At 40.4% G+C, this 13,830-nt stretch overlaps 1 protein-coding gene across 1 annotated transcript in view; it reads right to left on the reverse strand.

Moving 5' to 3' along the window:
• Window positions 1-913: 913 nt before the first annotated feature.
• The window catches only part of LOC121378020 (protocadherin Fat 3-like), a 40,933-nt gene continuing 28,016 nt past the window's right edge, over window positions 914-13,830 (reverse strand). The window contains exons 10-13 of the mRNA XM_041506117.1: window positions 13,569-13,740; window positions 7,612-7,924; window positions 1,200-1,335; window positions 914-962 (exon numbers count right to left, since the gene is read on the reverse strand). Of these exons, the coding sequence (XP_041362051.1) occupies window positions 914-962; window positions 1,200-1,335; window positions 7,612-7,924; window positions 13,569-13,740 (670 nt within the window). The remainder of the gene's footprint in view (window positions 963-1,199; window positions 1,336-7,611; window positions 7,925-13,568; window positions 13,741-13,830) is intronic.

A 13,830-nucleotide genomic window follows, 5' to 3' on the forward strand; every position in this document is an offset into this window, starting at 1 on the left:
TCATCGTGATAAGCTATCAACATGAATAGTGAATGAAAACACAGTGAAGGTATCATCGTTATAAGCTATCAACAATAATAGTGAAGGAACACACAGTGAAGGTATCATCGTGATAAGCTATCAACATGAATAGTGAATGAACACACAGTGAAGGCATCATCGTGATAAACTATCAACAATAATAGTGAAGGAAACACACAGTGAAGGCATCATCGTGATAAGCTATCAACAATAATAGTGAAGAAAACACACAGTGAAGGCATCATCGTGATAAGCTATCAACATGAATAGTGAATGAACACACAGTGAAGGTATCATCGTGATAAGCTATCAACATGAATAGTGAATGAACACACAGTGAAGGTATCATCGTGATAAGCTATCAACATGAATAGTGAAGGAAACACACAGTGAAGGCATCATCGTGATAAACTATCAACACGAATAGTGAATGAACACACAGTGAAGGTATCATCATCATAAATTATCAACATGAATAGTGAACGAACACGCAGTGAAGGTATCACCATGATAAACTATGAACATGAATAGTGAATGAAAACACAGTGAAAGTATCATCATGATAAACTATCAACATGAATAGTAAATGAAAACACAGTGGAAGTATTATAATGAGGAAATATCAACATGGATAGTGAATGAACACACAGTGAAGGTATCATCATGATAAACTATCAACATGAATAGACAACGAACACACACTGAATGTATTATCATGATAAACTATCAATATGAATAGACAATGAACACACAGTGAAGGTAGCATCATGATAAAATATCAACATAAATATATATGCAGAATCAACAAATGGTGAATTAATGAACGAAGGAATGAACGAGTCGGGACTGAACAACCCAATGAATACACACAAAAAATATTAATAAAGTTGTCTTACTTTTCGGTCACTTTTTCCACTTCCGTTGGTCGAACTTGCGGTGTTCTGAGGAATATTATAGAAACAAATAGTTAGAATAAAGAATGAAAAAGTCTATGTACAGATGTAGGGAGATAGAAATAGTGGGTGACAGACATACAAACAGACCGACAAAGAGAGAACAGAGGCAGTGGAAGAAGACATCCATACATCAATCCATACATCCAACCATAGATACATACTTCCATATATACATGCATACATATATCCATACATATAGGCAGGTACGGACAGATTACTCACGGGTGTCGTTTTTGACACAGACTCTTGCAGCCTCCCTCTGTGCAGTACGGGTAGCAGTATTTGAAGAGCATGTAGGCCAGCAGGCCGAGCAGCAGGGCGCCCAGGAGGCCGGCCAGGATGATCCACGCCATGGTCCCTGTCCACACAAACACAGCCACGGTTACTCAAGTATGTTTAACGACACTACTTGAGCACATTGATTTATTAACCATCGGCTACTGGATGTCAAACATTCAGTAATTTTGACATAAAAAAGTTTGTTTTGTTTAACGCACTACTAGAACACATTGATTTATTAATCATCGGCTATTGGATGTCAAACATTCTGCAATTTTGACATATAGTCTTAGACAGAAAACCCGCTACATTTTTCCATTAGTAGCAAGGGACTTTTATATGCACCATCCCACAAAGAAGAAATCACATACCACTGCCTTTCATATACCAGTCGTAGTGCACTAGCTGGAACGAGAAATAGCCCAATGAGCCACCGACGGGGGTCGATCCTAGACCGACCGCGCATTAGGCGAACGCTTTACCACTGGGCCAAATAGTAAAAACTACTTTTTCATGTCACCCCATTTCATTTTGCTTTCATTAATGGTTTTCTTTCTGTTATATTCTTCCGATTTTTTAATTAAACACAAAATTCAATAAGAAAAGCTTTTGTTTACATATTAAAGTTTGTTTTCTTTAACGACACCACTAGAGCACATTGATTCATGTGCTATTGGATGTCAAACATTTCGTAATTCTGACACGTAGTCATCAGAGGAAACCCGCTACATTTTTCCTAATGCAGCAAGGGATCTTTTATAAGCACGTTTCCTCAGAGAGGAAAGCACATACCACGGCCTCTGACCTGTTGTGATGCATTGACTGAAACGAGAAAACCCCCACAGTCAGTTGAATGGATTCACCGAGGTGGTTCCATGCTGCGACGCAAGCAGCTCAGGCGAGCACTCAACCGACTGAGCTAAATCACGCCCCCAACAAATAATTATTACAAACAGGCCATAGAATCAAGAGTTCCCATCCTTGAGATCGTCAGAATGTGCTTCGGATAACAAATAATTATTACAAACAGGCTATAGAAAAAAGAGTTCCCATCCTTGAGATCGTCAGAATGTGCTTCGGATAACAAATAATTATTACAAACAGGCCATAGAATCAAGAGTTCCCATCCTTGAGACCGTCAGAATGTGCTTCGGATAACAAATAATTATTACAAACAGGCTATAGAAAAAAGAGTTCCCATCCTTGAGATCGTCAGAATGTGCTTCGGATAACAAATAATTATTACAAACAGGCCATAGAATCAAGAGTTCCCATCCTTGAGATCGTCAGAATGTGCTTCGGATAACAAATAATTATTACAAACAGGCTATAGAAAAAAGAGTTCCCATCCTTGAGATCGTCAGAATGTGCTTCGGATAACAAATAATTATTACAAACAGGCCATAGAATCAAGAGTTCCCATCCTTGAGATCGTCAGAATGTGCTTCGGATAACAAATAATTATTACAAACAGGCTATAGAAAAAAGAGTTCCCATCCTTGAGATCGTCAGAATGTGCTTCGGATAACAAATAATTATTACAAACAGGCCATAGAATCAAGAGTTCCCATCCTTGAGATCGTCAGAATGTGCACGGATAACAAATAATTATTACAAACATCTATAGAAAAAAGAGTTCCCATCCTTGAGATCGTCAGAATGTGCTTCGGATAACAAATAATTATTTTGCCATAGAATCAAGAGTTCCCATCCTTGAGATCGTCAGAATGTGCTTCGGATAACAAATAATTATTACAAACAGGCTATAGAAAAAAGAGTTCCCATCCTTGAGATCGTCAGAATGTGCTTCGGATAACAAATAATTATTACAAACAGGCCATAGAATCAAGAGTTCCCATCCTTGAGATCGTCAGAATGTGCTTCGGATAACAAATATTTTTTTTGCACATAATAATAATAATTGCAACTGCAATTTTCCCGGCCTACTGAAACATAATTCTGATACCGAAGATCAAGTTATTTCACATAGGCTACTCCTACCGATTAGCAGTACGGGATCTTGTGTATGAATGTTGCCATATGCTGAGGTTGATACGTGTTGTTTTGGGGCTGAGCTATATGATCAGGTTTAAAGCTGGTTCGTATCCCCAGCCACAGCTAGTGTAGAACTCTGTGGGGACAAGTAGGCCACGCTAGGACCCACCTAGTGAACGTTTGGTGTGTCGCACAGATTTCGTACGCAATGCTGGATGTAATTGTCAGATTTTACATTATTTGATTGTGTAGGTCGGGATGTGAATGAATGAATGAATGTTTACCAACACCCCAGCACAAAACTATATAGGCTATCGGGTGTCACACAATGGTAAATAAAAAGTTAATTGATGATAAACATCAATAAAGTAAAAATTCTAAAAAATAAAATTTAAAACCACAATAGAGCTGTGCACGAGTATAAGTATCACAGGTAAGTATGTTAAAATTTGCGTGCGCTACAACAGCTTGTCCTGGATGTGCACGTAAAGCCCTATGACCTGACCTGATGTTAAAATTTGAAATAAAAATCAGTATCTCGTAAAAACTTCAAGATAAGTTCAGGGTGGAATTGAAATGATTCTATCACATTTTGTCTACCAAATATATCTTCCCTTGTCGGTCCAAGATGATTACACTCCACCAGAATATGGTGAACCGTCAGTGTACATTGACAATGTTCACACTCAGGCGGAGGATCCTTCTATGTAACAATGAATGTGCCAAGTATGCATGACCGATGCGAGCACGACACAAGACAATTTCACTCTTCCTGTTCCATCTGTAGAAGGACTGCCACTCTCCCTGGACTGGCTTTACAGAATGAAGCTTGTTCGCAACCGCCCCGTTCCAATCAACTTGCCAAGTCGAAAAGATATATTGGTTAATATTATGTTTGAGATCAGTGTAAAGCACACCAACCCTGGAATGAAGCAAATCCAAAGCAGACTTGGCAGCCGTATCTGTCTTTTCATTACCCCTGATACCAGTATGGCTGGGAACCCAACACAGTACAGTATATTTATTAGCAATAGATAAAATGACACACTTTTGTATCAACATCCCAATTAAGGGATATTCCAACTTCATATTTTGTAAGGCTTGGAAACACGAACGTGAGTCTGTAAAAATAATATATTTGGATTCCACAGAATCCTTAATTTTTCTAAGGTTTCAATGACTGCCCAGGGTTCTGCAGTAAAAACAGATGCTGAATCCGGCAATCTCATAGAAATGGTTGCAGTCACAGAATTCCCACCCCGTGATCTATCCGTATAAACAGGAATGTAATCACGGTACCTCTCTTGAATTTGCATGAAGTGCTGTTTGTAGATAATTGGATCTGTACGATCTTTTTTCAGATGCTCAAGATCAAATACAATTTTGCGTGGTTTGATCACACGGGTGGCAAAATGAAATATGAAGGTGTTTCCATAATGTCTGTTAAATCAATGTTGGAAACAGTTAGGAACTGCTTAATACGAAGACCAAATGTGAGAATCGCATTTGGCTTTACATCAAAAAATTCCATGTATTTATTATCGAACACTGCATTATGTGCTGGATGTTTTGGCATCGACTTAATCTAGGGGCATACTGCAGAGAAAGCTTTTCACGTCTAGCACACATACTAGGTTCGTGTGCATAAACGTACAGGCTCTCCACAGGTTATGCTCTGAAAGCACCAAGCCAAAGTCTAAGCCCCTGGTTGTGTATAGGATCTAGCATCTGCAAGTAAGACTTGCGTGCTGATCCATACACAATGCACACATAATCAAGTTTTGATCTAACTAAAGCTCTATACAGAGGGAGCATGACCTTTCGGTCTGCTCCCCATTCTGTATTACCAATAACATTTAAAATGTTAAGGGCTTTTAGATGGGGCACAAATGATAGCTTCCTGTCAACATTACAAGAAGTTTGCTCACTGACATTGGCTTTTTCACTGTCAATACCATTTTTATTTTAATAAAACGGCGGCCGCGAGCCAGTTTGCTTTAAAAACTTTTCTACCCGAAATTATTTTTGTTATATGTTTCCGATTGATTTTTCCACCGTCATTTTCCATATTTTTAAATCGTTTTGATTTCATTCCTAATGGAAAAGCTTGAGGATTCCCTGCTAAAATCGGAGACTCGAAGGGATTCCCCGTGTCAAGCATTTTGACGGAAGGCGGTTTCATCCCAGTTCGCTAGCCAATTAATGCCTGAGATCCTTGCCGAGCTATCAGTGGAAATAATTTTTTGATTGGTGCAGATCGTGATCCGTCATTTTTTAATTGAAAAAATAGTTAATTGTTCCACCTATCTTACTCTCGGCGCATGCGCACTCCATATGCGTGTTATTGTCTGCTGTATGTTGCGAATGTGAAAAAAGTTAAAGTTTGTATCAGTTTCTCAATTTTATAGGCTCTTATGACTTTGGGATTGATTATAGATTATGCTAAATATGTAATGTTTGTAAATTTTTGTCTTATAAACGACACGAAGGTGTTTTTGTGTGTCTCTTACCCGGTAAACATCTGACATGCGTGGGCTGTACCATTGCTGCTGCTGCAATGAGTGGATGAGTTGTGTGTTCTGTGCATTTCGTGGGCCTATACCACAAACCTGTCTGTGGGTAGTTTTGTTTCCTTTATTATTTTAGTTTGGATCGATGTAGGTGAAAAAGAAAAACAGTTTTGGAAATAAAAACAATATATTTTTTGTTGTTGTGAATTCAAATAAAATTATTTCAAAAATTAAAAATAGGAGCGAAAAAACGATTTAACGACAATTTTCGATTTTTGAGCAATTTCCACGGCCATTTTTATAACCATAGCAACCACAAACTTCAATTAAATTTACTATGCTATAGACATATCTTACAGGTATCTCATTCATAAATAACAATTTAAAGTGGTTGTGTTTTGAAGAAAACGCGATATTTGACATTTTGTATATAATTCACACCGTCAGCCCTCCTAAATTAACAAATTTGAATACGTTGTATGAATTCTTTATTTATTGCAAGTGAGTAAAGATATACTACTATACAATAAATTTCGTTTAAAAAATCGTGTTTTTTGTTGATTATTTTAGTTTGGATCGACACAAGCTAGAAAGGAACAATAATTCGTTCAGCTTGCTTGTCAGTCTGAACCTCCCCCCCCCCCCCCAACTAATTGTAAACTGAAGTAAACAAAATAAAACATTATGTACAGATTAAAATGCCCCTGTAACACAAACACTCAACACCGAGTGTTAACGTGCAGCAGTATTGTACTATACAGCACAGGTTAATATTGTATGATTACACCCCATCTCTGTAATGGTCTAGTCCGACTCTGTCGCAGACAGCGGGATAACTAGTCTATATTTAGACGGATGACGCGTCATAAATCTAAAAATAGACCGCCACGCCATCACTGGAATTGGACTTTTGTCCAGAAACAGCTGTGTCTAAGTGGTGACCACGACTGGTATATCAAAGGCCGTGGTGTGTGCTGTTCTATCTGTGGGATGATACATATAAAAAGTCCATTGCTACTAATGGAAACATGTAGCGGATTTCCTCTTTAAGTCACTCAGTAGCCGATGATAAATAAATAACTGCTCTAGTGGTGTCGTTAAACAAAACAAACTAACTTTTATTTGATAGGTAGGTAATAAATAAAATACTACACTCGTTTTCGCTAGATAACATTTTTTACGAAGCGAGTGAACCGTTCGGTCAGATACTTACATAATATGTAAACATTATATCTATCAGAAACTTGAAAAGTGTGCTATAAGACCAACTTGTTTATCAAGGTAACTTCAATGCGGCATTCAAGTAACTTACGGAGCGGCACGTAGCCCAGTGGTAAAACGTTCGCTTGATGTACGGTCGATTTGGGATCCATCCCCGTCGGTGGGTCCATTCTTTCCAGCCAATGCACAACGAGAGGTATAGCAAACACCGCGGCATGTGCTATTCAGATGCATATAAAAGATCCCTTGCTACTAATGGAAACATATAGCGGGTTTCCTCTCTAAGACTATATGAAAAGATTACCAAATGCTTGACATCCAATAGCCGACGATTAATAAAACAATATGCTCTAGTGGTGTCATTAAACAAAACAAACTTCAAGTAACTTTAATTTTAAATTAACGAACGTATGACTCATTACCTAAATTAATAATGGATGAATTGATGAATGAATGAATGAATGAATAATTGAATGAATATGTGAATACATAAATAATATATTAATTAATAAAAATATCGGTGAATGAATGAACGAATAACTAACTAAACGAATGACCGAATTAACGAAATAATTGCATGATGAATGAATGAATAAATGAATGAATGACTAAATAAATAAATGGTTTACCTGCATTAGCGGTTGCACTTTTACCAGCACCTGTAGCGGATACGTTGGGGAAAGAGTTGATGCCATTGCTGACACTATTACTGTTACTGTTACTGTTGCCGTTACTGTTACTGTTACCGTTGTTGTTGTTATTGTTATTATTATTGTTGTTGTTTGAGCTGGGGACGGTGGGAACAGTTGGTGGTGTAGTTGTAGGGGGACACGCTGTTGACGACACGACGATCGTCGCCTTTGTCAGGCTAGACAGCGGCGTTGGCTTCCCTTTATCCGTGGCCCCCACTGACAGAGTTGTTGACGTTCCAGCCGGCATCGGCTGTAAAAAACAGACACCAGTAATACGAGATTAACAAAGAGAGACTACAGTACGCGACACTTACATCGGCTGTAGAAAACGGACACCAGTGATACGAGATTAACAAAGAGAGACTACAGTACGCGACACTTACATCGGCTGTAGAAAACAGACACCAGTGATACGAGATTAACAAAGAGAGACTACAGTACGCGACACTTACATCGGCTGTAGAAAACAGACACCAGTGATACGAGATTAACAAAGAGAGACTACAGTACGCGACACTTACATCGGCTGTAGAAAACAGACACCAGTGATACGAGATTAACAAAGAGAGACTACAGTATGCGACACTTACATCGGCTGTAGAAAACAGACACCAGTAATACGAGATTAACAAACAGACTACAGTACGCGACACTTACATCGGCTGTAGAAAACAGACACCAGTGATACGAGATTAACAAACACAGACTACAGTACGCGACACTTACATCGGCTGTAGAAAACAGACACCAGTGATACGAGATTAACAAAGAGAGACTACAGTACGCGACACTTACATCGGCTGTAGAAAACAGACACCAGTGGTACGAGATTAACAAACACAGACTACAGTACGCGACACTTACATCGGCTGTAGAAAACAGACACCAGTGATACGAGATTAACAAAGAGAGACTACAGTACGCGACACTTACATCGGCTGTAGAAAACAGACACCAGTGATACGAGATTAACAAAGAGAGACTACAGTACGCGACACTTACATCGGCTGTAGAAAACAGACACCAGTGATACGAGATTAACAAACACAGACTACAGTACGCGACACTTACATCGGCTGTAGAAAATAGACACCAGTGATACGAGATTAACAAAGAGAGACTACAGTACGCGACACTTACATCGGCTGTAGAAAACAGACACCAGTGATACGAGATTAACAAACACAGACTACAGTACGCGACACTTACATCGGCTGTAGAAAACAGACAATAGTGATACAAGATTAACAAAGAGAGACTACAGTACGCGACACTTACATCGGCTGTAGAAAACAGACACCAGTGATACGAGATTAACAAAGAGAGACTACAGTACGCGACACTTACATCGGCTGTAGAAAACAGACACCAGTAATACGAGATTAACAAACAGACTACAGTACGCGACACTTACATCGGCTGTAGGAAACAGACACCAGTGATAAGAGATTAACAAAGAGAGACTACAGTACGCGACACTTACATCGGCTGTAGAAAACAGACACCAGTGATACGAGATTAACAAAGAGAGACTACAGTACGCGACACTTACATCGGCTGTAGAAAACAGACACCAGTGATACGAGATTAACAAAGAGAGACTACAGTACGCGACACTTACATCGGCTGTAGAAAACAGACGATAGTGATACGACATTAACAAACAAAGACTATAGTACGCGACACTTACATCGTCTGTAGAAAACAGACACCAGTGATACGAGATTAACAAACAAAGTCTACAGTACGCGACACTTACATCGGCTGTAGAAAACAGAATCCAGTGATACAAGATTAACAAACAGAGACTACAGTACGTGACACTTACATCGGCTGTAGAAAACAGACACCAGTGATACGAGATTAACAAACAGAGACCACAGTACGCGACACTTACATCGGCTGTAGAAAACAAACAATAGTGATACGAGATTAACAAAGAGAGACTACAGTACGCGACACTTACATCGACTGTAGAAAACAGACAATAGTGATACGACATTAATGCTACTATTCCACACAGACCACGAATCCCACGAATCGCTACGAATTGATAAATATTAGGATTCGTAGTTGAATCGTAATCAGTTCGTGAAGTTCTTAACTGATTCGTATTTATTCTTAGTCAGTTCTTGCAATTCTTGAGCGATCAGGAATTCGTGGCAAAAGTTTTGAGCTGTTCAAAATTTTGGCCACGAACTTCTGATTCCAAAAAATCGTAGTTAATTCGTAACAAATTCGTAGTGCATTCTTAGGCATCGTAACTGAATCGTAATCGATTCGTAGGCATTCGTAGGTATTCTTAACTCATTCGGGGATTCGTGAATTGGAGGCTGTGACCACGAATCGGCTACGAATCTGTCACGAATGCCACGAATACACGCCGAAGCAGGTACGAAGCAAGTAAGAACTATCTACGAACCTGATCCTGAGTAAGTTGTGGAGGATGACTCCTGTCTCCACCAGTAACCGCACCACATCAGGTCCTTTTCCCAGGGTGCCCAGGAAGCATCTCCATCTGTTGGCCAGTATTCCGAAACCATTCTCCACCACACGTCTTCCCCTGGAAAATCTGTAGCTGGCCACCAGCATGTCATTGTCCAGACCCCTCCTGCCATAGGGTTTCATGAGGAAAGTCCTCAGGGGAAAGGCTTCATGCCCCATGATGTGGTAGGGTGTGTCTCTGTCATCATTGGGCAGGGGATCGCTGTCAGGGAAGTTTATGGTGTTGTCATCAATGCACTCTTTCAGTTCTGAAGCACCAAACAGCTGTCCGTCGGATTGATGACCTTCTCCACCAGTGTCTATCCAGATAAACTTATAATCTGCATCCACAAGGGCCAGCAGCACCACGGAGAAGAAGCCTTTGTAGTTGTAGAACACACTGCCTGAGTTGTGTGGTTTCCTGATGACTATGTGCTTGCCATCCAAGGCCCCCAGGGCATGAGGAACATTCCACCGGTCTTGGAACTGCTGGGCAATGGCCTTCCAGTCATCCTGGGTCCTTAGCAGTGGCATGACTTCATCCTTCAGCTCCTGTATGATGGCCTGACAGACTTCCTGCACAGTCCATACCACTGTGCTGTAGCCACATCGGAAGTCATACTGGAGGGTGTGATACCGGTCTCCTGTAGCCAGGTGTCTGAGGGTCCTGGTCAGCTTCATTTCGGCATCTAGGGCTGGTCTCATGTGGATGTCCCTCCTCTGGATGACTGGCCTAATCCTGTTGAGTAGCTCATCAAACATGTGGGGTGGCATTCTCACATAGTTGGCAAAGGCATTCTCATCTTCCACCCTCAGCTCCTGCATCAGTCTGTTGTAGTGACCATATTCTAGCCTTCTAGCTGGTGTCAGCCACGGTCTAACCCACCACCTGGGGGCTCTTCTCCTTCTTCTTCGAAGCAGTCTTCTTCTAGCTATCAGCAGCTGGTGTTGATACTCCAGTTCCAGGGCCAGTACTACAGCTGCTCTACGTTGAACATCCATTTTGGAACTGATGCCCAAGCAGGAGTGAGGGCCTTTTCATACCTATCTTGAGGGGAAATCCCACGAACTGTCAAGAATAGTGACGAATTCAATTTTAATCGTACCTGATTCTTAGATGCATTCGGCATATTCTTAACTGATTCGTAACTGATTCCTAACGTTCGTGCAGTATACGTAATCAGTTCTTGTAAATCGTAGTGAATTCTTGACAATATTCGTGCGGTTCGAGTCGAATCGAGCCGAATCCCACGAATATTCGTAACTCTATCGTACCTGTATCGTAACTGAATCGTAGAGCTTCACGAATTGGACCATTCTAATTTGCAAAATTCCACGAATCCTCACGAATCCTAAATTTAACAATTCGTAGCGATTCGTGGGATTCATGGTCTGTGTGGAATAGTAGCATAACAAAAGCCCCAGTCCCACTGTGGCGAATAGTTTGGGAAATCAATACGAATAAAGAAAAATGGATTCGCCTACGAATTGTGGCGATATTTTGTTAAAAAATTCGGTGTCCGCATTGGTTCTACCTCAAGACAGAATTAATATCATGCGGTACGATGATATGTGCGAATGAATAAGAACTGAACACGAACTTTTAGGATGCAATGCGATGGCATTACGATGCAGTACAACGCAGTACGATGGTGACGGAGAATAAATACGAATGCGATGAGATGCGATGCGAACACGATGAGAATTAGTAGGAACCAGTACAAACCAGTACGAACCAATACGAAACAGTGAGATCCAATAGGCACTAGTACGGTGGGTCACGATTGTATAAATATCGCCAGCATTTCACAGCGATCCTCAGTACATCTGCAGTTCTGCTAGAGTGAAGAGATCATGCCAAGAGATTCCATAATTAGTTCTGATTGCATCGTTCTACATCGTTCTGAATCGTACTAAATCGTTTTTCATTCTACCTAGTCCTTACTGCATCGCTGTACATCGTGTCAATTCGTGTCCGTTCTTATTGGTTTGTGTCTCATCGTTGTGCATTTCTATCAATTCGTTGCGATTCTCACTGGTTCGTGTTAGTTCGGTCCACACATTCCTGCTGCATCGTTGTACATCGTGTCTACACCGTGTCAATTCTTATTGATTTGTATGTTATCGTTGCACACCTTATTTCATCGTATCGAATCTCACCAGGAAAGCAACACGAACCGGTGCGAATCCGCAACGAACTGACAGGAATGCACAACGATGAGATACGAACCAACACGAATTGACATGAATTGACACGATGCAGTACGAATAGGCTTCAATTCGCAGGACCCCTGCGTATTGGCCTGCGGTTGTGGCCGATCTAATACGAAAGCGGCAGCGAACTAATAAGAAGTAATTCGAATCCTTTACGATGATGCACGATGCGCAACGAATGCCGGTTCGTATTAGTTCGCAGGCAAAAATCGCCACAGTGGGACTGGGGCTAAACAAAGACTACAGTACGCGACACTTACATCGGCTGTAGAAAACAGACACCAGTGATACGAGATTAACAAACAGAGACTATACTACGCGACACTTACATCGGTTGTAGAAAACAAACAATAGTGATACGACATTAACAAACAGAGACTACAGTCCGCGATACTTGGATCAGCTCATTAAAACAATATAAGGATGACCTAGTTAAAGCTGGAATCTCTAATTTATTTTTGGACTGTTCTTCTAAAATGCTACAAATTATATAAGTATTCAGCAGTGCAGCACATTTATTTTTGGCTTGTTAACTATTTTTTTCTTTTTTTAAATCTATTAACTTTTTCAGTAATTGCTATTGTAAAATTCTCCTAATATCCAACTCAACCAACACCCCCTCCGCCTCCCCCCCCCCCCCCCTTTTGTCCCGGAACCAGTCATCGGCGTAGTCAGAGATTGTCCCCGAGTGAGACGTGCTTGAACCTCAATTGGATACAGGAACTTAATACGTTATGTTATGTTATCGTATCGTATCGTATCGTATCCTATCCTTAGAACAGCCCATCATTATTAAAGCTATCTTCGCGGGTATATCTTTATTATTTGCCCATTTAGAACAGTCTATCAACATTAAAGGTGCCTTCTCGAGTATATCTGTATTATTTAGTCATTTAGAACAGTCCATCAACACAAAAGCTGCAGTATCGGGTGTATCTGTATTATTTACAGAGACACATACACATATATAGAAACATACTTGTATATAGTATGAAGACCTCTGGAAATACCCGTTGATAGAAATAACATGTGAATTTATTAAACCTGTAGTTGTGTTTGTATTTTGCATTAGTATCTTAGAATTCCAATAGCTCAACCATTTATGATGTTAAAGTAAAACGATAGAGCAGAATGAATATCGCTTAACGTGAAAATTACCTCGACTATCAAACGGTACAGGACTAAACGACGCTTACCTTGGTCAACGTGATGGCCCCTGTCTGGTCGACGGTCACGTAGTCTGACGTGGCAAAGTCGAAATCGAATACGTTGTTGTTGTTGTTCACCCCGTTGGTGACGCCGAGGTCGTCATCTTTGGCGATCATCTTTCCGAGCTGACCGATCGGCGTACAGTCCGTGATTGTGAACCTGCGAGAAGAGAGATCAAACATTTTAATGCCGAAATTTTCAGTCGTGTGACATTTCTCAGTTTCTACATTTATCATTGAAATGGCATTT

This window comes from Gigantopelta aegis, chromosome 7 (assembly GCF_016097555.1).
Source record: "Gigantopelta aegis isolate Gae_Host chromosome 7, Gae_host_genome, whole genome shotgun sequence".
NCBI classification, from domain to species: Eukaryota; Metazoa; Mollusca; class Gastropoda; order Neomphalida; family Peltospiridae; genus Gigantopelta; species Gigantopelta aegis.